The sequence below is a fragment of the Suncus etruscus genome, chromosome 4 (genome assembly GCF_024139225.1).
Source record: "Suncus etruscus isolate mSunEtr1 chromosome 4, mSunEtr1.pri.cur, whole genome shotgun sequence".
NCBI lineage: Eukaryota > Metazoa > Chordata > Mammalia > Eulipotyphla > Soricidae > Suncus > Suncus etruscus.
The window spans coordinates 146,625,684-146,651,313 of NC_064851.1; the positions used below are offsets into that span (position 1 = coordinate 146,625,684).

Here is a 25,630-nt window from a genome sequence, read left to right on the forward strand (position 1 = left end):
GGTGGGAGGTGGGGAAATGCCAAGCAGTGCTCAAGGGAGCCGGGGACCACTTCTCACCAACCTTGGCCCACCTGGACTCTTCAGGGTTCTGCTGCTGCTCTAGCTCAGCTATGTTGGGGTCATAATTGTGAGAGAACAGGGAAAATTCTGGGTTTTTTTTTTTTTTTTTTTTTTGGTTTTTAGGTCATACCTGGCAGTGCTCAGGGGTTACTCTTGGCTCTATGCTCAGAAATTGCTCCTGACAGACTCGGGGGACCATATGGGATGCCAGGATTTGAACTACCATCCTTCTGCATGCAAGGCAAATACCTTACCTCCATGCTATCTCTCTGGCCCCAAGAACAGGGAAAATTCCAGTATGTGAACTGATTATATAACTGAGAGCCTCACATATGAGACAGGTGACTCCACCAATGAGCCATGTCCCTAGATTTTGAATTTATTCTTGGAGGTTTTGGGCCACTCTTAGCTTTGTGAAGGGATCACTTTTGGCAGGGCTTGCCAGACCATAAAAAGTGTGATCAAACTTGGGTTGCTGCTTGCAAAGCAAATAGTTTAAGTCCTGTACTGTCTCTAGACCCCTTGTTTTATTTTTTTTTTTTTTTTTTTTTTTTTTTTTTTGAAGGAGGTGGGAGGAACTTGAAGGGATTGGACACACCCAGTGATGATCAAGGCCTAACTCCTTGCTCTATGCTCAGAGGTCACTCCTGGCAGACTCCAGGGATCAGATGTAGTGTGGGGGATCAAGCCTAGGTAGGACATGTTTAAGACAAGCACCCTACACTCTGTACTTTCTTTCCAGCCCTTTTACTTTTATTTTGGCCACACGTAGCAGTGTTCAGGGACTGCTTGTAGTTCTGCACACAGGAATCACTTCTGGCTGGCTTGGGAGACCATTTGGGACGCCGGATATAAAACCCGCCTGGATCTGCTGTGTGTAAGGCAAATGCCTTACCATTTTGATTTTTGTATTTATTTACAGGTAAACGAAGAATGTCCCCAGTAAAGTCAAATTTGAGATGAGGAGCAATACAAAGTTGTTGTTGCTAGCTCTACAGTAATGTGAAGAGTTGATGCCTCTTTCAACGATGATTTAGTATTAAAAAAAAATCCATGATTTCATGTTGCAAATGCAAGGAATTAAAAATAAAAATGGTTTTTCAAAACTCTGCAGTCTTCAGTCAAACTGTGTGAGGTAAACACGATATCTCTCCGTCTGTGCTATCCCCGTTCTCCAAGAGTGAGTAGCCTCAGCAGAAGACTAATACTCATCTAGAGTATCAGCTCGAGGAATGGAGAGCCCTCGGTCCTTAAGTGCCTGAACTTTCAGCTTCTCTGCTTCCAGCTTTGTCTGCTGTTCCACTCTTTGCTCTTCCAGGATTTCTTCAATAGATACTTGTTGAAGGGGTGTGTCACTCTCCTTTTCCAAGTCCTAGGAAATAAGCAGGGTTTAAAAACTTCCTTAATGAACAGGAACAGAAACTAATAAAGATCTAAAGTCAAAAGGATTCTTAGATTAGGGGTGACCTCCTTGGGACAGGTGAAAGTTTTAATTACAAGGGCTGGAAAGATAGCACAGCGGTAGGGTGTTTGCCTTGCACGCAGCAGACCCCGGATGGATGGTGGTTTGAATCCTGGCATTCCACAGGTCCCCCGACTTTGCCAGGAATGACTTCTGAGTGAAGAGCCAGGAGTAGCCCCTCAGCGCTGCTGCTGGGTGTGACACCTCTTCCCCAAATTACATGCTTCCAAGAATCTGGAAATAAGATCAATATCATGTGTGCAGTAGAGGGGAGTTGAAGAGACAAGTATAGTAAGGCCTGGCATATAACTTGCAAAACCCTAAAATAAAACTAAGAGCTCTTTCTGGGGTCTGAAAAAATACAGGAAATAGGGACTTGCATCTAGCTAACCCTTGTCCAATGCCCAATATCACATATGGTTCCTTAAGCACTACTAAAGCGACCCTGTTAGTATGGGAGTGGCCTAAATCCCTAAATTCCTCCCAGTAAGTTCTTCTTCTGTTTCTATCTAATTTCAGTATGGAAAGGCATATTTGGGACGAATTTCCTTCTAACTTCCCTACATATATATTGACTTAAAAAACAATTTACAATGCAAACACTGATTTATTATTATTATAATTATTTTGGTTTGAGTCACACCTGGAGCTGCTTAGGATTTATTCCTGGCTCTGCACTCAGGAATCACTCTTTGGAGGACTTGGATGATGATATGGGGTGTTGAGAATCCAACCCAGATAAATTAAAAACATTTTTTAGGGGCCGGGCGGTGGCGCTCGAGGTAAGGTGCCTGCCTTACCTGCGCTAGCCTAGGAGACGGACCGCGGTTCGATCCCCCGGCGTCCCATATGGTCCCCCAAGCCAGGAGCGACTTCTGAGCGCATAGCCAGGAGTAACCCCTGAGCGTCACCGGGTGTGGCCCAAAAACAAAAACAAAAAAAAAAAACATTTTTTAAATAATTGTTTGTTTGTTTATTTATTTATTTAGTTGTTTTTCGGCCACACTTGGCAGCGCTCAGGGGTTACTCCTTGCTCTGTGCTCAGAAATCACTCCTGGCTTGCTCAGGGGATCGTATGAGATGCTGGGTTGATCAAACCAGAGTTGGTTCTGAGTCAGCTGTGTACAAGGCAAACGCCCTACCACTGAGCTATTGCTCTGGCCTCAAGCTAGATCATTTTTTTTTTTTTTTGTCACACCCAGCAGCACTCAGGAGTTTTACTCCTAGCTCTGCTCTCATAAATCACTCCTGGCAGGCTCGGGGGGACCATATGGGATGCTGGGATACAAACCCCCGTCCTTCTGCATGCAAGGCAAATGCCCTACTGCTGCGCCACCGCACTGGCCCAACTACATTCTTTAAATTTAGGGCCCGGAGAGATAGCACAGCGGCGTTTGCCTTGCAAGCAGCCGATCCAGGACCAAAGGTGGTTGGTTCGAATCCCGGTGTCCCATATGGTACCCAGTGCCTGCCAGGAGCTATTTCTGAGCAGACAGCCAGGAGTAACCCCTGAGCAATGCTGGGTGTGACCCAAAAACCAAAAACCAAAAAAAAAAAAAAATTAATATAGCATAATATACTTAATCAGTCCCTCTCCCTCATTTTGATTTTGGGCCCATACTCAGTGGTACTCAGGAGTTTTTCCTGGCTCTGTGGAATGAGGGGACAATATGAGATGTTGGGGTTAAACCTGGGTCAGCTGAGTGCAGAGCAAATACCCTACCCACTGTATTATTGTTCTGGCCCTAATTTTTTTTTTTAATTTCTCCTATACTTAATGCTTTAACTTTTGAATCTTTTAACACTTTCTAACCAATACCAGAATCCAGGAAATTTTTTTTTTTTTTTTTTTTTTTTTTTTTTTTTTTGGTTTTTGGGCCATACCCTGTGTTGCTCAGGGGTTACTCCTGGCTGTCTGCTCAGAAATAGCTCCTGGCAGGCACGGGGGACCATATGGGACACCGGGATTCGAACCAACCACCTTTGGTCCTGGATTGGCTGCTTGCAAGGCAAACGCTGCTGTGCTATCTCTCCGGGCCCAGAATCCAGGAAATTTTTAAAACTTTCTTTTAATATCTGATGATAAAGATTTACTTTATTCTACATAAAATTTTATTTTTTGTTTTGGGTCACACCCAGCAGTGCTCAGGGTTACTCCTGGTTCTGTGCCCACAAATTGCTCCTGGCAGGCATGGGGAACTTTATGGGATGCCAGGATTCAAACCACCATCCATCTTAAATTGGATGCTTACAAGGCAAAAGCCCTACCACTGTGCTATCTTTCCAGCCCCAACATAAAGTGTTTTTATTAATGTGTGCCACCATAGTGGTGGTGCTCAGGAATCACACCTGAAGGGGTTGGGAACTATAGGTGGTGCTGGGGACTGAACCAGATTTGACACGTGCAAAGCAAGTGCCCTACCTGCTGTCACCAGCTGCATTCTATTTTTGTAACCTGTCTACTGACAGAATATTTTTTTGCGTGTGTGAAGAAGGGGGTTAGGACAGTCGAGGTACCTGAAGGTATTTAGGATTTTTTTAGGATCACTGTGCTCAGAAGTGATCCCTGGTGGTGCTGGGTAACTGAACCATATGCAGTGCTGAGTAATGGAATCTTACCTCCTGTACTATCTCTAGAGCTCAAACATGGTATTCTGTTTTTTTTTGTTTGTTTGTTTGTTCTTTTTTTTTTTTTGGGTCACACCTGGGGGCTCTCAGGGGTTACTCCTGGCTCTACGCTCAGAAATCACTCCTGGCAGGCTCGGGGGACCATATAGGATGCTGGGATTCGAACCACCGTCCTTCTGCATGCAAGGCCAATGCCCTACCTCCATGCTATCTCTCCAGCCCCATATTCTGGTTTTTTGTTTTTTGTTTTTTTGGGTCACACCCGGAGGTGCTCAGGGGTTACTCCTGGCTGTCTGCTCAGAAATAGCTCCTGGCAGGCACGGGGGACCATATGGGACACCGGGATTCGAACCAACCACCTTTGGTCCTGGATCGGCTTGCAAGGCAAACGCCGCTGTGCTATCTCTCCGGGCCCCATATTCTGGTTTTTTATTCTCTTCCAAAATTCTGCAGAAGCACCAAGAAATACAAAACTGCACATGTCAGCCTATCCTTGGATAGTAACCTTCATTGTCCAACTAGGCCTCAGAAACCAAAGGCAGTCACCTATCAAGATGAAAACTCTCACTAGAGTGGTCTGAATGAAAGCCATAGAAAAGCATAACCAAGTCATATAATACTAGTCAAAAAAAAAAAATCAACCCATGGTTGGATTGACAGAACGTTGGTTAAGGCATCTGCCTTGCACACGGGCTATTGGGGCACCCAGTACCCTATATGGTCCCTTGAGCCCAGCTAGGAGTGATCAGTGAGTTCAGAGTTAGGAGTAACCAGTATCATAAAGCCCCCAAACAAAACAAAAATTAATTCAGAAGCCAGAGAATATAGAGTGGTATGCCTTTCATGAGGCTGATCTGGGAACCACACATGGTTCCCTGAGCCCTCAAGACTGATACCTGAGCACAGTTGGTAGTGGCCCTTTACCACTAATGGTTACTAGTTTAAGAGAAGGTAATCAGGGATCGGAGAGATAGCATGGAGGTAATGCATTTGCCTTGCATGCAGAAGGATGATGGTTTGAATTTCAGCATCCCATATGGTTCCTCGAGCCTGCCAGGAGCAATTTCTGAGCGTAGAGCCAGGAGTAACCCTTGAGCACTGCCGTGTGTGACCCAAAAACCAAAAAAAGAAAAAAGAAAAAAAAAAGAAAAAAAAAAAAAAGAGAAGGTAATCTTCTCAGTAGTGTGCTGATATTTTCTTTTTTTTTCTTTCTTTTTTTTTTTTTGGTTTTTGGGCCACACTCGGCAGCACTCAGGGGTTACTCCTGGCTGTCTGCTCAGAAATAGCTCCTGGCAGGCACTGGGGATCATATGGGACACCGGGATTCGAACCAACCACCTTTGGTCCTGGATCGGCTGCTTGCAAGGCAAACGCCACTGTGCTCTCTTTGGGCCCGTGCTGATATTTTCTTTTGCTTCTCAGTACATTATTCACTGAGCTATCTATTTATGTGGTTGTGGTGCTACTGCTTCCAACTGTTTTTTTGCTTGTTTTTTTTTGACCACACCTATTGTTGTTCAGATGTTACTTCTGGCTCTACACTCATGGATCATGCCTGGCAGGATTTAGGGGATCATATGGGATCAAAACTAGGTTGGCTGTGTGCAAGGTTGGTTACTGGATTATTGCTCTGGCTGGAATCTGATTCCTAAATCTGTGTGCATCATCATTCTTGAGGCAGAACCCAGAGATTTCTTAAGCCATGTGATGTTTATGAAGATTAATTTTTTGGGGGTGGGATGGTTAGGACACATGCATGGTACTTAGGGTTGACTCCTGGCTCTGTGCTCAGAGATCACTGCTAGCAGGGCTCAGGGGAACCTAAGGGGTTCTAGAGTTGAATCTGAGATGGTCACATGCAAGAAAAGCATTGTATCTGCTGTACTATCTGCTCTGTTTAGAAAGAACTACATAGTTTTTGTTTTTTTTGGGGCACACCTTGTGTGCTTAGGGGTTACTCCTCGTTCTGTGCTCAGAAATTGCTCCTGGGAGGCTTGGGGAACTGTATGGGATCCCCGAGATTGAACCCGGGTCCCTTCTGGGTCATTCACATCAAGGCAAACGAACTACTATGTGCTATCACTCTGGCCCCATGACTTACAGTTGGTGTATAATTTTCTAACTAACTGCTATCTTATCACTATATAAACATTCTCAGACCACATCTTTTTTTTTTTTTTGGTTATTTTTGGGGAGGTTATTTCAGGACTGTAACTGGCAATTCTCAAGAGCAACACCAGCCTCTGTGCTCTGGGACTACGTGATGTTAGGGATTAAATAGGGACCTCCCCTACGTAAAACATATGTAAACCAATCTGCTGAAGTCTCTGTCTCTTCAACCATGTTTCTTTTCTTTTTTCTTTTTTAGATATTAAAGTGATAAGAACAGATACTACGGGCCCGGAGAGATAGCACAGCGGCATTTGCCTTGCAAGCAGCCGATCCAGGACCAAAGGTGGTTGGTTCGAATCCCTGTGTCCCATACGGCTGCCAGGAGCTATTTCTGAGCAGACAGCCAAGAGTAACCCCTGAGCACCAAAAACCAAAAAAAAAAAAAAAAAAAAAAGAACATATATTAATATTACACTTGATCTTAGCCAAAAGGCCGAGAAGCGATCATATTTCTTTTTTTTTGTTTGTTTTTTTGGGTCACACCTGGCAGCGCAGAGGGGTGTTACTCCTGGCTTTACACTCAGAAATTGTTCCTGGCAGGCTGGGGATGCCGGAATCAAACCACAGTCCTTCTGCATGCAAGGCAAATGCACTACCTCCATGCTATCTCTCTGGCCCCAATTTTTGTGTGTATTTTTGGGGGTTGTAAGTAGAGGCGTTCAGCAATTATGCCTGGCAGCCCATGGGGGAGCATATGGAATGTTGGAAATTAAACATGGGTGAGCCATGTATAAGGCAAGTATATTATCCACAGTACTATCTCTCCAACTCTTATGGCAGGACTTTTTAGTATCAGGTAAAATCATATATGATATATGATATTTTGCTGTTAATGGGAGAAAAATCTTTTTTTTTTTGGTTTTTGGGCCACACCCGGCGGTGCTCAGGGGTTACTCCTTGGAGATAAAAATCTTTAAAATCTCAAAGGGCACTGAAACAAAGTTATTTTCTTTGTTATATTAAAAGTCTTATGGTTTTTGTTTTAAGGTTATACAATGCAATGCTCAGGGATCAATCTTGGTGGTGCTTGAAGGACTACATGCAGTGGTAGTCCTGGGGTTAGTCAAATGCAAGGCAAACAAATTCTTTTTTTTTTTTTTTTTTTTGGTTTTTGGGCCACACCCGGTAACGCTCAGGGGTTACTCCTGGCTATGCGCTCAGAAGTTGTTCCTGGCTTGGGGGACCATATGGGACACCGGGGGATCGAACCGCGGTCCGTTCAAGGCTAGCGCAGGCAAGGCAGGCACCTTACCTTTAGTGCCACCGCCCGGCCCCAACAAATTTTTTTTTAAGGTAAGAATTTTTGTTTTTGTTTTTGGGTCACACCTGGCAGTGCTCAGGGGTTACTCCTGGCTCTATGCTCAGAAATTGCTCCTTGCAGGTTTGGGGACCAAATGGGATGCTGGGATTTGAACAACCATCCTTTGCATGCAAGGCAAACGCCCTACCTCCATGCTATCTCTCTGGCTCTAAGGCAAAAATTTTAATCCCTGTATTATCTCTGCACCACCTGCATATACATTTTTTGTTTTGTTTTGTTTTTGTTTTTTTTTGGGCCACACCCATTTGATGCTCAGGGGTTACTCCTGGCTAAGCACTCAGAAACTGCCCCTGGCTTTGGGGGGACCATATGGGACGCTGGGGGATTGAACCGCAGTCCTTCTTTGGCTAGTGCCACCTCGCTGGCCCCAAAGTTTTAAGATAGTTTTAAGTTTTTTGGTTGTTGTTGTTGTTGTTTTTTTTTTTTTTGGTTTTTGGGCCACACCCAGTGGTGCTCAGGGGTTACTCCTGGCTGTCTGCTCAGAAATAGCTCCTGGCAGGCACGGGGGACCATATGGGACACCGGGATTCGAACCAACCACCTTTGGTCCTGGATCGGCTGCTTGCAAGACAAACGCCACTGTGCTATCTCTCCAGGCCCAGTTGTTTTTTTTTTGGGGTCATACTCGGCAGTGCTCAGGGGGTTCCTCCTGGGTTCACGCTCAGAAATCGCTCCTGGCAGGCTCAGGGGACCATATGGGATGCCGGGATTCAAACCACCGACCTTCTGCATGAAAGGCAAACGCCTACCTTCATGCTATCTCTCTGGCCCCTGCATATACATTTAATAATTTTGTTTGTTTGTTTTTGGGCCACACTTGGTGACACTGGGGTTACTCCTGGCTATATGCTCAGAAATCGCTCCTGGCTCAGTGGACCATATGTGACGCCAGGGATCAAACCCAGGTCTGTCCTGGGTCAGCAAGGCAAACGCCCTACCGCTGTGTTATTGCTCTGGCCCCATAATAATTATTTTTATATTAACTTAAATTTGTAGTTTTCTAATTTAATTAATGGTTTCTTGTGAGAAGATGGGTAAGATGTAGAAAACATGTTTCCTTTCTTGAAAAGACAGAAAGAATCCTAACTTCTATGATTACCAAGATCAATAGGAGCTTAACATTTTCACTTACTATTTCTCCTAGGAGGACCACATTTTCTCCTCTGACCACAAAAATTCCTCGAGGAATATCACCGTATTTTTTGCCCACATGAATACGCTCCACAGTCTGATGTAGCACTAAGTTAGCTATAAGTGTACAGGGAAGAAATAAAGATATTTAGTTCAAATTCTGGGTAAAGGTCATAACTCAATCACTTATTTTGAGTAGAACAGATTTATCGAAACATGATTTTTAAATGTTCTAGTTTTTCTAGCTAAACAGTGAAAGAAATATTTTTCTACTTTATTAAGGCATACTACTTAGGATATTTTTGATACATTAGTTATTTGTTTTTTATGTTTTGGAGCCACAACCACCCATGTTCATGGCTACTATGGCTCTGGGTCACTCTTGGTTGTTCTCAGAGGACATGTGATGATAGGAATTGAACCCAGACATCCCTCCTAAATGGAAGGCATGTAAGAAGTTATCTCTGTGACACTTAGGACACTTTTTTTTTTTTTTTGGGCTTTTGGGCCACAGTTGGCTATGTTCAGGGGCTACTTCTGACTCTGCACTCAGGAATCACTCCTGGCAGGCTCTGTGGACCATATGAGATGCTGGGGATTGAACCCAGGTTACTGTGCACAAGGCAAATGCCCTATCCATTGTACAGTGCTCTTGTTCTGGCCCCTATTTAGGATACTTTTAAGCAAATGCAAGCAGAGATTATATGAGATTGCATTGAACTAATACATAATAATGATCAGTACAAGGATCCTGCTTTGTACATATGTACCACAGCAGATACAGTTTCCCTTGCACATAGCTAATCTATGCTTGGTCCTGAGCCTGGTCAGGTGTGTTCTCTGAATAGAGCCAGGAATAAGCTCTGAGCATCACTGGGGGCAGTTCAAAAACCAAAATCATACCAAGAAAAGGGATAATGAGTAGCATTAACTAAATACTAAAACCTAAACCACTGAGACTTTTTTTGGTTTTGTTTTTGTGCCGCTCAGGGTTACTGAATTTAGAAATTACTCCTGGCAGGCTCAGGGGACCACATGGGATACCAGGACCAAATCTGGGTGGATTGCGTACAAGCAAACACCATACCCATTGTGCTATTGGTCCCAAAATCAGAGATTTTAATTCTGGTGAAGAGCCTGTGTTTTGCATATATGAGCACCTATGTTTAACTGGATCACCAGCACCAAAAAACTCCAAAACACTCCCTACTACCCTGGCCATCTATTTACTTTTTTTTTTTTTTTTTTTGGTTTTTGGATCACACCCGGCAGTGCTCAGGGGTTACTCCTGGCTGTCTGCTCAGAAATAGCTCCTGGCAGGCACAGGGGACCATATGGGACACCGGGATTTGAACCAACCACCTTTGGTCCTGGATCTGCTGCTTGCAAGGCAAACGCCGCTGTGCTATCTCTCCGGGCCCCTATTTACTTATTTTATAAATAAAAAATTTTCTTTGTATAGACATGCCTATGTGATTACTTACCAAAGATTTAACTTTGTTTCAAAACCATAGAACATTTATTGTTTTGTGGGCTATAACCAGAGGTGTTTAGGGCTTACTTATTCTTGACTCTGCACTTAAGGTCACTCCTGACATGCTTGTGGGAGACCATATATGATGCTGGGGATTGAACCAGGGCCAGTCACGTGCAAAGCAAGCATCCTGACCACTGTACTATCTTTCTAACCACCAGATATACAATTAACTTAACTCAATGTAATAATCATGGATGATGCTACAGGAAAAATTGTTTTCCTTTGTCAGGCAACCTACCTTGTTAATTGAAGGTAAAATCAGTTTTTACTAGTTAAAAAAAATTTAAAAAATTTGGGGGGGGGGTTTGGGTCACACCCGGCAGTGCTCAGGGGTTACTCCTGGCTCTATGCTCAGAAATCGCTCCTGGCAGGCGCTCAGGGGACCATATGGGGCGCCAGGATTCAAACCACCGTCTTTCTGCATGCAAGGCAAATGCCCTAGCTCCATGCTATCTCTTCGGCCCTAAAAAAATTAAGATTTTTTAAAAAAAGTTTTTGGCCACACCCAGCATTGTTCAGTGCTTACTCCTGGTTCTGCACTCACTGTTATAGTACTAGGAGGGGACCAATAAATGGTGGTAGGGACTGAATCTGTGTTGGCTGCATGCAAGGCAAGTGCCCTTCTCATTGTACAATCTCTCTAGCCTCAGCTTTTACTACTTCTAAGATTTACAACTTCAGGGGTCAATGATAGCTCAATTGGCTAAGCACACATTTTGCATGCAGGTCTGGTTTTGAACCCTGGCACAGTATAGTTCCTTAAGCATCACTACTGGACATACCAGAACTAAGGAGTAGCCCTGACCACCACTGTGTAGCCTAAACCAGAAACAAAGATTGAGGGTCATCAGTCACCATATAAAGGGTTACCATTCAAGTTAAAAGCAAGTTAAAATAACACTGAGCTATCACTTTACACCAGTGAGACTTGTATTCATCAAAAAGAATAAGAACCAATGTTGGCATATATGTGTGTATGTGAGGGAGAGGGAACCTATTTATTGCTGGTGAGAATATCGACTGATTCAGCCTTTTTGGAAGACAATGTGGTCATTACTCAAAAAATTAGCAATTGAACTTTCTTTTTTTTTTTTTCTTTGTTTCTGGGTCACACCTGGCAGCACTCAGAAGACCAGGTGGGATGCTGGGATTCAAACCAATGACCTTCTGCATGCAAGGCAAACGCCTTACCTCTATGCTATCTCTCCGGCCCCCAGCAATTGAGCTTTCACACTACAGCATAGCAATAGTGATATATACACCAAAGACCCAAAAACACACTTCAGAAAAGACATCTGCACTCCTATGTTCATTATAACACTATTTGTAATAGCCAAAATCTGGTAACAACCCAAGTGCCCACCAACAGATGACTAGATAAAAAAGTTATGGTACATATATACTGGAATATAATCAAATACTACTTGGCTACACAAAAAGATGGAAGACATGCAACTTGCTACTACATTGGTGGATCTGGAGAACACCATATTGAGTAAAACTAGAGGACAAACACAGAAAGATCTCATTCATATGTGGGATATAAAGAAATTTTGTAGGGGAATAACAAATGCCCAAAGGCAAAAGAAATAAAAAGCATGGGAACTGGTTTTCAGTAGGAAGGCTGCCACTGGGGTGAGGGTGAAGAGCAGGGAAAGAGAACTCTAGGACAGTGGTGAAGGGGAAAAGGAGGAGGGTAAATAGGGACACTAGGGAAGCGATTGGTGTTGGAACAATGTACTCCTGAATCTTAATATTAAATAACTTTGTAACTGTGTAATTCAAGGTGATTTAATTAAAACCAAAACCAACCCTATCAAAAAAAGGAGGGGGGAGAAAATGAAAATAACTTTCTCAAAATAGGAAAAAATGCATTGCCAATTATTAGGGAAATGCAATTCAAAACGAGATATAATTTCTCACTAGTGACAATGGCACATATCACAAAGAACAAAAACCAGTGCTGGTATGGATTTGGGAAAAAGCAACGCTTACTCTTACATTCCTCCTGCTGGTAGGAACGTAGAATGGTCCAGCTTTTTTGAAAAATATTAACACCTCTGCCCCAAACTAGGAATTGAGTTCCCATGACCCTTAATTCCACTTGGCTTTGACCCCATAAGTCAAAAATCTATTCAGAAAAGACATTTGCAGACCTATGTTCATTGCAGCATTGCTCACAATAGCGAAAACCTGAAAACAACCCAAATGTCCAAGAACATATAAATGGATAATGAAACTGATGCATACACAGAATGAAATACTCAGCTATAAGAAAAGATGAGATCATACAAGTTGCTATGTGGATAGATATGGAGACTATCACACTTCATGAACTGAGATGAAGAGACAGACAAGAATGATCTCTCTCATGTAGAACAAAGATATAGTAGGGTATTAAGGGCAAAAGTGATAGAACAGCTGGTAGGGTGTTTGCTTTGCACCCAGACAACTCAGGTTTGATTGCTGGCATCACATGTCACATATGTGACACCCAGACACTGCCAGAAGTAATTGCTGAGTGTAGAACCAAGAGTGAACCATGAGCACTGCTCTGTTCCACTCTCCTCCCAAAAAAAAGCAAAAGAAAGGAAGGAAGATGAGGCTGGAGAGATAGCACAGCGGTTTGTTTTGTATGCAGTCGATCCAGGACAGATGGTGGTTTGAATCCTGATATCCCATATGGTTCCCCGTGCCTGCCAGGGGTGATTTTTTTTTTGTTGTTGTTGTTTTGTTTTGTTTTCTTTTATTGGTGACACCTGGAAGCGCTCAGGGGTCACTCCTGGCTCTACGCTTAGAAATTGCTCCTGGCAGGCTCAGAGGCCATATGGGCTACCAGAATTCGAACCACCGTCCTTCTGCATGCAAGGCAAATGCCTTGCCTCCATACTATCTCTCCGGCCCTGCCAGGGGTGATTTCTGAGTGCAGAGTCAGGAGTAACCCCTGAGCACCACTGGCCATGACTCAAAAACAGAAACCAAAAAAAGGAGAAGAGAAAGAAAAAAAAAAGAGAAAGAATGGAAGGAAGGAATGAAGGAAGGAAGGAAGGAAAGAGGGAGGAGAAAGGAGGGAAGGAAGAAAGAAATAGGGTATTAAAAATACTCAAAAGCAAAAAAAAAAAAAAAAAAAAAAAAAAAAAAGAAAAAGAAGGGCCCGGAGAGATAGCATAGCGGTGTTTGCCTTGCAAGCAGCCGATCCAGGACCAAAGGTGGTTGGTTCGAATCCCGGTGTCCCATATGGTCCCCCTTGCCTGCCAGGAGCTATATCTGAGCAGACAGCCAGGAGTAACCCCTGAGCACCGCCGGGTGTGGCCCCAAAACCAAAAAAAAAAAAAAAAAAATACTCAAAAGCGGGGTTGGGAAGGTGGCGCTAGAGGTAAGGTGTCTGCCTTGCAAGCGCTAGTGTATCCCCCGGTGTCCCATATGGTCCCCCCCAAGCCAGGAGCGATTTCTGAGCTCATAGCCAGGAGTAACCCGAGCATCAAACGGGTATGGCCCAAAAACCAAAAACAACAACAACAACAACAACAACAACAACAACAAATACTCAAAAGCAACAGAAAATGAGAACTGGTCTTTGGTAGGAACCACAGCAGAGGGCTGGGGAAGGGGGATTTAGATGTAGGACACTAGGAAAAGGTTAGAGGGGAATGGTCAGTCTGGAGGACAGTGTAGGAAGGGACAGTGTTTTGTGTGACACCAAATCATTAACAGTATTACTTTGGGGGACTGGGAAGATAACTCAGGAGTTAGGGCTTATACATGCCAGACCCAAACTTAATCCCTAGCACAACATGGTCTTCAGAGCACTGTTGGGTGTAAGGTAAGACTGGGGGGGGGGGGAGGTCACACCTGGCATTGCTCAGGAATTACTCCTGGCTCTGCGCTCAGAAGTCACTCCTGGCAGGTATTGGGGGACCATATGGGATGCCGGGATTCGAACCAACATCTGTCCTGGATTGGCTGCTTGCAAGGCTAAAGCCCTACTGCTGAGCTATCTCTCCGGCCCCAAGGTAAAACTACTTGTAATGTACTATATCTCACTGACCCTCTTCATCTATATTTCTTTTATTTTTTGTTTTTGGACCACACTTGGCTGTGCTCAGGGGTTATTCTTGGCTCTGTACTCAGAAATCACTCCTGGCAGGTTTGGGGGACCATATGGGATGCCAGGGATCAAATCCAGGTTGGCCGTGTGCAAGGCAAACTTCCTACCTGCTGTGCTATTGCTCTGGCCCCATTCATCTATAATTTTTTGTTTGTTTGTTTGTTTGCTTTTGGGTCACACTCAGCAGTGCTCAGGGGCTACTCTGGGCTCTATGCTCAGGAATCACCCCCGGCAGGCTCGGGGGACCATAGGAGATGCCAGGATTCGAACCACTGTCCTTCTGCATGCAAGGCAAACGTCCTACCGCTGTGCTATCTCTCTGGCTCCATCATCTATAATTTTTTTTTAAAAAGAAGGTATTATCTTATGGGTAAATGTAAAAAATGAAAACATATACAAGTTCATGAACAGATCTCAATTTAGAGTTCATTTTCACTTGTGTGAAAATATAGATGTGCTGCTGAAACTAGTATATGGACTGTTAATTTGTATTGTATACAATAATTAATAATTGCTTAACAATTTAGCTAATAATAGAAATAATTTAAAAATCATACAAATATTCAAGGGCCAAAGAGATAGCATGGAGGTAAGGCATTTGCTTTGCATGCAGAAGGATGTTGGTTCGAATCCTGGCATCCCATATGGTTCCCCGAGCCTGCCAGGAGTGATTTCTGAGCACAGAGCCAGGAGTAACCCCTGAGCGACGCTGGATGTGACCCAAAAACCAAACCCCCCCCCACAAAAAAATCAAACCTGGGGATTATCTAGTAAAAGAGAAAACATGTATTTTTCCTTCCTTCAAAAAAGGATATCTAGACAAAGGTTCTGATACCCCTTGTAGACTGCACAAGTCATATGCCCTTCATTTATAATTTTTACAGTGTTTTTAGTGTTTCAATTATGTTGTACTCCCTTTTCCCCAAATTTATTGACCTAGCAGGTCCCTGACAAAATGCGGATGCATACTGAAGCAGAAACAAACAGAAGCCTCTTTAGAAAAACTTAAGATTCAAATCAAACTATTTACAGAAAGAAAGGAATAGATGCAGAATGATCTCTCGACTTTGTGGGACCTAATGATATACAGCAAGGTAAAAAAGGACCAAAGGCAACAAAATAGAATTGAGTCTAAAAATGGTGATGGTGGTGGGTGGGTGGGTGCTGGACGCTTTGAAAGAGAGGAGAGCTGGGGGAAGGGAGGTAGGTAGGTACATTGGAGATGGGTGTGGTGTTGGACTTATGTGCATGAGAAACTATCAGGAACGGGATAGCCAGAGTTGATTCTGGAAGATTCCCACAAGAATAACACTTCAGAGACTTCATCTGAACCTGGATCAACTGTTCAGGGAACTCATATTTCTCTTATTACTCAACAGGCATCATCTTTATCAGAAAGCGAGGAATCTCAGAACTCATCAGACAGTATAGGCTCTTCACAGAAAACCCATGGGAGCCTTGCATGGTACCCATCTTATAAGACCTATCTTCTGAAGATACCCAGGGAAGAAAAGGAGGAGAAAACCCTGAAGTTTCTGCTGTTACTTCTATGTATCTATCAGATTAGCACTGGACAGTACATTGCCATTGCCCCAAAAGGAGCCTTACAGCCGGCCAGTCCAAGCACAGATGGACTTCAGAAATTCAGGCAGTACTCAGCAAGGCACAATTCTCCAGTATGCACAGACTTCTGATGGACAGCAAATACTTGTGCCCAGCAACCAGGTGGGTGTATAGATTGCATTAGGGGATATGCAAACATATCAGATCCATATCACACCTTCAAGTACTTCACTGCCACAGACTGTATTTATGACATCTCCTGTGACTCTTGCATCTCAAGACAATAAGAATGATGACCCCCAATTGAAAAGGGAAATAGGGACCGGAGCAATAGTGCAGTGTGGTACAGCATTTGCCTTGCACACAGCTGATCCAGGATGGACCTCGGTTTGATCCCTGGTGTCCCATATGGACCCCTGAGCCAGGAGTGATTTTGGAGCTCATAGCCAGGAGTAACCCCAGAGCATCAATGGGTGTGTCCCAAAAACCAAAAACCAAAAAAAAAAAAAAGGGGGGGGAAATAAGGCTGATTAAAGCTGCTTAAGGGCCAGAGAGATAGCATGGAGGTAGGAATTTGCCTTGCATGCAGAAGGATGGTGGTTCGAATCCCGGCATCCCATATGGTCCCCCCTGCCTGGCAGGAGCGATTTCTGAGCGGAAAGCCAGGAGTAACCTGAGTGCTGCTGGATGTGACCCAAAACCAAAATAAAATAAAATAGCAGTTACTGGGGGCTGGAGAGATAGCACGAAGGTAGGGTGTTTGCCTTGCATGCAATACTGTGGTTTGAATCCTGGCATCCCATATGGCCCCCTGAGCCTTCCAGCAGTGATTTCTGTGCATAGAGCCAGAAGTAACCCGAGTGCTGGCAGGCATGACCCAAAAATCAAAAACCTGAGAGCCGGAGAGAGAGCATGGAGGTAAGGTATTTGCCTTGCATGCAGAAGGACGGTGGTTCAAATCCCGGTCCCCTGAGCCTGCCAGGAGCGATTTCTGAGCGTTGAGCCAGGAGTAACCTCTGAGCACTGCCGAGGATTGAATCTGTGTCAGCAGTGGGAAAGAAAGCACCTTATAACTAACTATTGTACTATTTCTCCATATGTTTCTATTATTTGGCTCTTTCTTTTTTTTTTTTTTTTTGGGCCACACCCGGTGACGCTCAGGGGTTACTCCTGGCTATGCGCTCAGAAGTCGCTCCTGGCTTGGGGGACCACATGGGATGCCAGGGGATCGAACCGCGGTCCATCCAAGGCTAGCGCAGGCAAGGCAGGCACCTTACCTCTAGCACCACCACCCGGCCCCTATTTGGCTCTTTCTAATGAGAAAGACAAAACAAAAACCACTCCAAAATATAATCATGTTTAACTTATCAATACAAACTTCTGAGCCAATTAAATGAAATGAAAGAAACTCAATAATGTTAATGATTCAAGATAGTGTTTCTTTCCCCCTCTTTTGGTGCTATACCTGGTAGTGCTTGAAGGCTTATCTTGGTTCTTTGCTCAGGAGACCACTGGTAATGTGGATGGAAACAGGTTCGGTCACATTCTTTTTTTTTTTTTTTTCGGTTTTTAGGCCACACCCTGCGGTGCTCAGGCGTTACTCCTGGCTGTCTGCTCAGAAATAGTTCCTGGCAGGCACGGGGGACCATATGGGACACTGGGATTCGAACCAACCACCTTTGGTCCTGGATCGGCTGCTTGCAAGGCAAACGCCGCTGTGCTATCTCTCCGGGCCCATTTGGTCACATTCTATCGGTACTTTCTTTCTGAATCAAGAAGTGTTTTTTCCCCCATTTTTGGGTCATGCCTGATGATATAAGGGCTCTGTATTCCCTAGTAGTGCTGGTCTTCAAACTAAGGTCACCCACATGCAAGGCAAATGTACTGCCTCTTGCTTGTGCTTCTCTCTGGTGCCAAGACAATATATCTATTTCTTTCCTGTTTCTGTTTTTGGGTCACACCTCGGTGATGCTCAGGTATTATTCCTGGCTCTGCACTAAGGAATCACACCTGGTGGTGCTCACAGCACTACATAGAGTACCGAGGTCTGAGCCGTGGTCAGTCATGTACAAGGCAAGTACTCTATCCACTGTGCTATCTCTTTAGCCCTTCAAATAAGATTTCTTTTCTTTGTGTGTGTGTGTGTGTGGTTTTTGGGTCACACCCGGCAGTGCTCAGGGGTTATTCCTGGCTCCAGGCTCAGAAATTGCTCCTGGCAGGCACGGGGACCATATGGGATGCTAGGATTCGAACCGATGACCTCCTGCATGAAAGGCAAACACCTTACCTCCATGCTATCTCTCCGGCCCACAAATGGGATTTCTTAATTTCAGACACATGTAGAAGTTGCAGATAAATTTCTATATGAGGGCCCGGAGAGATAGCACAGCGGCGTTTGCCTTGCAAGCAGCCGATCCAGGACCAAAGGTGGTTAGTTCGAATCACGGTGTCCCATATGGTCCCCCGTGCCTGCCAGGAGCTATTTCTGAGCAGACAGCCAGGAGTAATCCCTGAGCAACGCCGGGTGTGGCCCCCCCCAAAAAAATTTCTATATGAAATAATATAAAACTATAATTGGTGGGCCCGGAGAGATAGCACAGCAGTGTTTGCCTTGCAAGCAGCCGATCCAGGACCTAAGGTGGTTGGTTCAAATCCCGGTGTCCCATATGGTCCCCCGTGCCTGCCAGGAACTATTTCTGAGCGGACAGCCAGGAGTAACCTCTGAGCACCACCGGGTGTGGCCCAAAACACCAAAAAAACAAAACAAAACTATAATTGGCAAATATTATGTTTTACATAACAAAAAAATTCAGAGAGAAGAGAAATTGATAATACATACCAAACTGATCAATGCTCCTCAAAAAGCCTATAAGTGTCCTTCCATCTCGCAATAGTACCAAGTGTTTTTCTGCAGAAAGGAAAAAAAAAAAAGCTTTAAAAAAAGACACTATTGGCTCAGTGCATATACAATAACTCCAAAATAAAGTTAAAGGTAGTTATAAGTTATATTACTTCCTCTTGACATGAATATCCAGAGATAGAATTCATTGGGGATTGGGGCCGAAGTGGTAGTGCAGTGGTAGGGCGTTTGCCTTGCACGTGGCTGACCCAGAGGACTAACCTTGGTTCGATTTGCAAATGTCCCATATGGACCCCTGAACCAGGAACAATTTCTTTCTTTCTTTCTTTCTTTCTTTCTTTCTTTCTTTCTTTCTTTCTTTCTTTCTTTCTTTCTTTCTTTCTTTCTTTCTTTCCTTCCTTCCTTCCTTCCTTCCTTCCTTCCTTCCTTCCTTCCTTCCTTCCTTCCTTCCTTCCTTCCTTCCTTCCTTCCTTTCTTTCCTTTCTTTCTTCCTTTCTTCCTTTCTTTCTTCCTTCCTTCCTTCCTTCCTTCCTTCCTTCCTTCCTTCCTTCCTTCCTTCCTTCCTTCCTTCCTTCCTTCCTTCCTTCCTTCCTTCCTTCCTTTCTTTCTTTCTTTCTTTCTTTCTTTTTTTTTTTTGGTTTTTCGGGCCACACCCATTTGATGCTCAGGGGTTACTCCTGGCTAAGTGTTCAGAAATTGCCCCTGGCTTGGGGGGACCATATGAGATGCTGGGGGATCGAACTGCGGTCCTTCCACCTCGCTGGCCCCAGGAGCAATTTCTGAGCGCATAGCCAGGAGTAACTCCTGAGCATCACCAGGTGTGGCCCCAAAACCAAAAACCAAAATAAACAAACAAAATTCATTGGGGATTCATAAAAGGAAGACCAGGACCCCTAAGATTTAGAAGAAGTATCATACACAATATGCATAATATAACAAGAGTGAGGAAGGCCTGGGTTGTAGTCAAGAAGCCTGACTAGCTCTACAGACTGATTTTTGACAATTAACCCCTCTGACAATTAACCCAGTTTCTACAGAACAAATGGAGAAATTTAATCTAGATTTTTGTTTGTTTTTGGGCTACATTTGGCAGTGCTCAGGGGTTACTCCTGGCTCTGCTCTCAGGAATCATTCCTGGTAGGCTCGAGGGACCATGTGGGAAGCCAGGGATTAAAACTGGGTTGGCCATGTGTGAGGCAAACACCTTTGCCTTTTGTACTATTGCTCTGGCACCTAGATCATAGTTAAGATTTTAATTATAGAATTATTTCTGTTAACTTAAGAATTTTCTAGTTCACAGTTAGGTTAAACTAAGAACAGAGGGGGCCAGGAAGGTGGCGCTAGAGGTAAGGTGTCTGCCTTGCAAGCGCTAGCATAGGACGGACTGTGGTTCGATTCCCGGCGTCCCATATGGTCCCCCCAAGCCAGGGGCGATTTCTGAGCGCATAGCCAGGAGTAACTCCTGAGCATCAAACGGGTGTGGCCCAAAAACCAAGAAAAAAAAAAAAAACTAAGAACAGAGATAGTTCCAGAGGCTGGGACTGAAAAGAGAACTGTACCGAAGTAGAGATGGTAAGAAAGAGAATTGAAAGGCCAGAGCAAAAGTATAGGGTGGTTGCTTTGCATGCAGCCAACCTGAGTTCAATCCCTGACATCCCTAATAAGGCCCACAAAGCCACCTAGGATCCCTGAGCAAAGGGCCTTGAGTAAACCCTAAGCATGCCAGCTGTGGCCTCCCCCATAAAAGGGAAGCAAAGAGAATTGAGAGGATACAGCCTGTAGAGTTGTAACTGATGGAATTTGTTTAACTGAGTTTGTATCCATGACCATATATGAGACTGAGGCTCTAAAAATAAGCATTTAAGGGGCCAGAGTGATAGCGCAGTGGTAGCGCGTTTGTCTTGGACGCAGTTGGGTCGATCTTTGGTGTCCCATATGGTCCCCCAAGCCAGGAGTGATTTCTGAGCGCACAGCCAGGAGTGTGGCCCAAAACCCAAAACCACCCCCCCAACAAAAGACAAAAGAAATTTTTAGTCATATTAAGGAGGACTATTTATATAAAGCTGGAAATAAAAGCAGCATTTTTTTTCGTTTTTGGTTCACACCCGACAGACTTGGGGGACCATATGGGATGCCGGGATTCAAACCACCATCCTTCTGCATGCAAAGTAAACACACTACCTCCATGCTATCTCTCTGGCCCCAAAATAAGCATTCTTGATAGTTGATTAACTATTTGTGATTTTCAGTGCTAGTGGACCTATGTATAATGTTGGGGCTGGAGTGATATTACAGTGGTAGGGCATTTTCCTTGCATGCGGCCAACCTAGGTTTGATCTCTGACATTCCATATGGTTCGCCGGAGCCCGCCATGAGTATCTACTAAGCACTGCTGGTGCACCCCCAAAATCAAAACAAATACCTCGCCCCCAGGAAAAAAAAAAAGGAAAAAAGAAAGATTAAGAGACTACCGAAGCCCGAAGCCCGGCAGGGCACACCCCAAGCCCACACCTTCCACCACTACCTGCACCTTCTGGACCTGACCACAGTCTCGGGGGCTCAAAAAAAGAGACTACCAAAAGGCTGAAGAAATAGCATGGAGGTAAGGCGTTTGCCTTGCATGCAGAAGGGGTGGTTCAAATCCCGGCATCCCATATGGTCCCAGGAGCCCACAGGAGCAATTTCTGAGTGTAGAGCCAGAAGTGACCCCTGAATGCTGCCAGGTGTGACCCAAAAACAAAAAACAAAAAAATAAATGACCTGAGTGCAGAGCCTTGAACACCATGGGTGCGACACCAAAACAAAGCAACAAAAGATCTCTGAACATGGAATAAGTCATGAATCCTGCCACTATTCCACTAAAAAGAAAAGTCTGGATTAATATCAACTCCAAATAAGTCAGAATTAGAGCAGTTCTGTATACAGTCATACACACACACACACACACACACACACAAATGACGGGCCCGGAGAGATAGCACAGTGGCGTTTGCCTTGCAAGCAGTCGATCCAGGACCAAAGGTGGTTGGTTCGAATCCCGGTGTCCCATATGGTCCCCAGTGCCTGCCAGGAGCTATTTCTGAGCAGACAGCCAGGAGTAACTCCTGAGCAATGCTGAGTGTGGCCCAAAAACCAAAAAAAAAAAAAAAAGACATTAGTCAAAGTCAGGAGAACTCGTAGAAATTTAAAATTTCAGATCAAGATGGATGAAAAGAATTAAGGGTCAGTATTAGATATCAAAAGAATAGAGGGGCCGGCGAGGTGGCGCTAGAGGTAAGTCTGCCTTGCAAGCGCTAGCCAAGGAAGGACTGCGGTTGGATCCCCCGGCATCCCACATGGTCCCCCCAAGCCAGGGGCAATTTCTGAGTGCTTAGCCAGGAGTAACCCCTGAGCATCAAACGAGTGTGGCCGAAAACCAAAAAAAAAAAAAAAAAGAAGAAGAAGAAGAATAGAATTAAGAATCTAGTGTAACAGCATCACAATGCTTCAGAGGAGAGATATAATTAGACTGATGCTTTTGAAAAGCAGCTTCAGAAATATACTGACAACAAAAAAAAATCAAAATGCAGGGATAATCATAAGTGCTCTGTTGGAGGTGGTCAGGAAGTAGCTTCAAAATGGAGATGACTAAAGAGGTCTGGGGTTAAAGATGTGTAAACAATGGGGAGGAACAAGGGGAGAAAATATGAGATGCACAGATAGGATATGATGATAGTCTTTTGTTCGGGGGTCATACCCGGCAATGCTCATGGAGGTGTTCAGAGGACCATACAGGATGCTGGGGATTGAACCCAGGTCAGCTTCATGCAAGGCAAGTGCTTTACCTGCTGTTCTATCATCCCTGTCCTATAATGATAGTCTTTCTTTGCTTGATCTTGATTTTGTTGGCCACATCTGGAAATACTCAGGGATTGATTAGCCCTGGCTCTGCATTCAGAAATTACTCCTGGAGGTGCTCAGGAGACCATAGGATGCCAGGGATTGAACCTTGGTTGGGCATGGTTAGAGCCAATGCCATAATCACTGTATTAAAGTTCATAACGTTACTTTTATTTAGTGTGTTTGTTTTGGACCACATTCAGCAATGCTCTGGGAATCACTCCTAGCAATGTTGGGGAAAACATATAGGTGCTGGAGATATAATTCGGGTCAGCTGTAGGCAAGGAAAATGCCATACCCTCTTTAATGATATATACTCTGTGAGAAATAAGATGTGAGATAAACAAATTTGATAGGTGATTCCAAAAGCAGTAGGAAAAGTACTGAAAGACAAAAAATTGTTTATAAACCAGAGCTGGTGGTGCTCAGGGATCACTCCTGATGGGCTCAGGGGACTATAAGGGGCAACGGGGATTAAACCTAGGTAAGCTACTTGCAAGGCAAATACCCTATCTACTGCACTCCATTCCCAAGAAAGGGTCTTTATTTGGGGGTTGGGGGGTTGGGTCACACCCGGCTGCACTCAGGGGTTACTTCTGGCTCCACACTCAGAAATCGCTCTTGGCAGGCTCAGGGGACCATATGGGATGCTGGGATTCGAACCAATGACCTTCTGCATAAAAGGCAAACGCCGTACCTCCATGCTTATCTCTCCGGCCAGAAAGAGTATTTCTTACACAAATGAGAAGCTGCGTAAAAATACAGATTGAGCCCAAAAGAGAAATGTAAAATATGGTTATGTGGCAGTCAAGGTGCAAATGAAATTGTTTTAAACTTTTCAGTAAAGAAGGGATCTTGGAAAACACAGAGAAGGCATTAGAAAAACCTCACTGGTAGGACAGACCTGGTTTTGATTCATCCCATATGGTCCCCCACCTGGCAGGAGTGATTTCTGAGCGCAGAGACCGGAGTAACCAATGAACGCTGCTGGGGTTACTTTGTTATATGGGTTAAAACCAAAAAATAAAATCGAAAAAAATAAAAGGAAAAGTGGCAGAATGTGTTGGGGGCCTTAATATGTAGCAACAGATGAGGGCAAAAGCTATCTCAACTAAAATAGAAAACCAGGGCCCGAGAGATAGCACAGTGGGTAGGGCATTTGCCTTGCACGTGGCTGACCCAGGTTTGATCCTCAGCATCCCCATATAGTCCCCCAAGCCTGCTGGAAATAATTTTTGAGCACAGAGCTAGGGGCAACCCCTGAACGCTGCTGGTGTGTGACCCAAAAGTCAAAACAAAAATGTCCTTACAGGTCTGTAGAGTGACAGGCTTGTAACAGTGGTTGCTTATACATGAATTTAGCTCAATTACACATTTCCTTTCAATGGTAAAATAATTTGGATTTAAAAACTATTTCAGCCATAAAGAGAATATAATCACGGACACAGGCTTACTAATTTGCAGAAACTCTGAGTCTGTTGTCCTGTGTCTGGTACTGCACACAAACAACTTTGCAAAACTTTGCAGTTTTTCTTTTTTTGGAGCCACACCCAGCTGTACTTGGGAGAGACTCTAGGTGGCGTTTGGGATCAAACTTGGGTCCAAGGGTCTCGGCATATTTAAGACAATCCCCCTTACTTGTAGTATTATCTGTGGTCAGCCTGCTGCAATTATAAATTAATGAGATAGATTAGTTAGTTGTATTATCTTTGGCCAGCCTGCGGCAATTATAAGTTAATGAGATAGATTATAGGATTAAAAAAAATGGAGACTGCTTGAGGCAAGTCTATTTTCCAAACAGGTGAGTTTGGAAAAAAAGGGAAATCCAGGAGAAAAAAAAAAAAAAAAAAAGAACTTCAATTTTTGACAAGCCCGAATGCCTCTTCAGGGCGAGGATTTGAAATAATTTAGCAAAGCAAAAAAGATGAAAGACTGGGGGAAGAAAAGAAAGCTTAGAATGTCTCCAGATTTGCAGAAAAAGCCAGCCAGCAGCACCTCGTCTGGCAGTGGTCTCTACTACCACCCCTCCCCAAAAAAGGGCTAACGAGTCTCAGGTGAAACGAGCCTGCAAAGAGAAAAGAGAACGTGCACAAATTCAATGCAAGCCTGTGCGTCCGGGTCACGAAGTCGCGTGCAACTTCTTGCAAGTTGGATCCTAAATTCTACATCTCTGCTTGCACCAACAACTCAGCTCTTCTTCTGCTTTCCGTTGCAGGCGGGAGGCGGTGGCCGGGGGACGAGCGTTCGGGCCGCCCAGCGATGAAGTCTGCATCAGCCCGGGGCAGGCCAGCGGCAGTAAGTGGGGCTCAGGGTGTGTGTGTGTGTGTAGCCTGTGTGTCCCGGTGCCTGCAGGGTTGCTCCATCCCCAACCCACTACTCACTGTCGATGTCCTCGATGAGGCTGGCGGTGCCAGGCATATAGTTCATTTTGAGATGCGCTGGGGGTGTCAATAAGCCCCCTTCTTCCTATCTCGGCGACACCCCAGCACAGGGGGAAACCTAAAAAAAAAAGAGCCGCCCGGCTCGGCTTTACCGGGGCCCGCCGGAAGCGACGCCATGTCAGGCCCGGGCACTTCCGGTCACGTGCCTGGATTCCGGAAGAGGCGGGGACAAACGCCACTCCCTCCCCCGAACCGGGTCGTAATCTCGATGGAGTAAACCGGGCGGCCCGACGAAGCCTTTCCAGACGGCTCGGCCGTTGTCCTCTTCCGGGTTAGAGGTCACGATATTTGACCCTGTCGGTTCGGCAGCACAGTGGGCGTGGCCCGTCTTCTGATTGGCTGCCATCGGCCTGCCCCTCGGCTCCGCTGTCCAATCCCACTGCCGGAGAGGCGCCTGCGCGTAGGCCGGCCTTGGGGGGGCGGGAAGCGCCTGGGCGGCTGCAGAGTCCATGTCGGCCTTGAGGCGCT

At 44.8% G+C, this 25,630-nt stretch overlaps 1 protein-coding gene and 2 pseudogenes across 1 annotated transcript; 1 reads left to right on the top strand and 2 right to left on the bottom strand.

Moving 5' to 3' along the window:
* Positions 1–957: 957 nt before the first annotated feature.
* LSM1 (LSM1 homolog, mRNA degradation associated) lies at positions 958–25,159 on the bottom strand. The gene is made up of 4 exons (XM_049771901.1): positions 25,103–25,159; positions 18,822–18,890; positions 8,776–8,891; positions 958–1,432 (listed from the first exon to the last, which is right to left on the bottom strand). Exons 1-4 carry the CDS (start codon positions 25,146–25,148, stop codon positions 1,262–1,264), a joined length of 402 nt encoding a protein of 133 aa, XP_049627858.1. The 5' UTR covers positions 25,149–25,159; the 3' UTR covers positions 958–1,261.
* On the bottom strand, positions 6,604–6,767 carry LOC126008179 (uncharacterized; annotated as a pseudogene).
* Positions 15,557–17,461, top strand: LOC126006157 (cyclic AMP-dependent transcription factor ATF-1-like; annotated as a pseudogene).
* Positions 25,160–25,630: the final 471 nt, after the last annotated feature.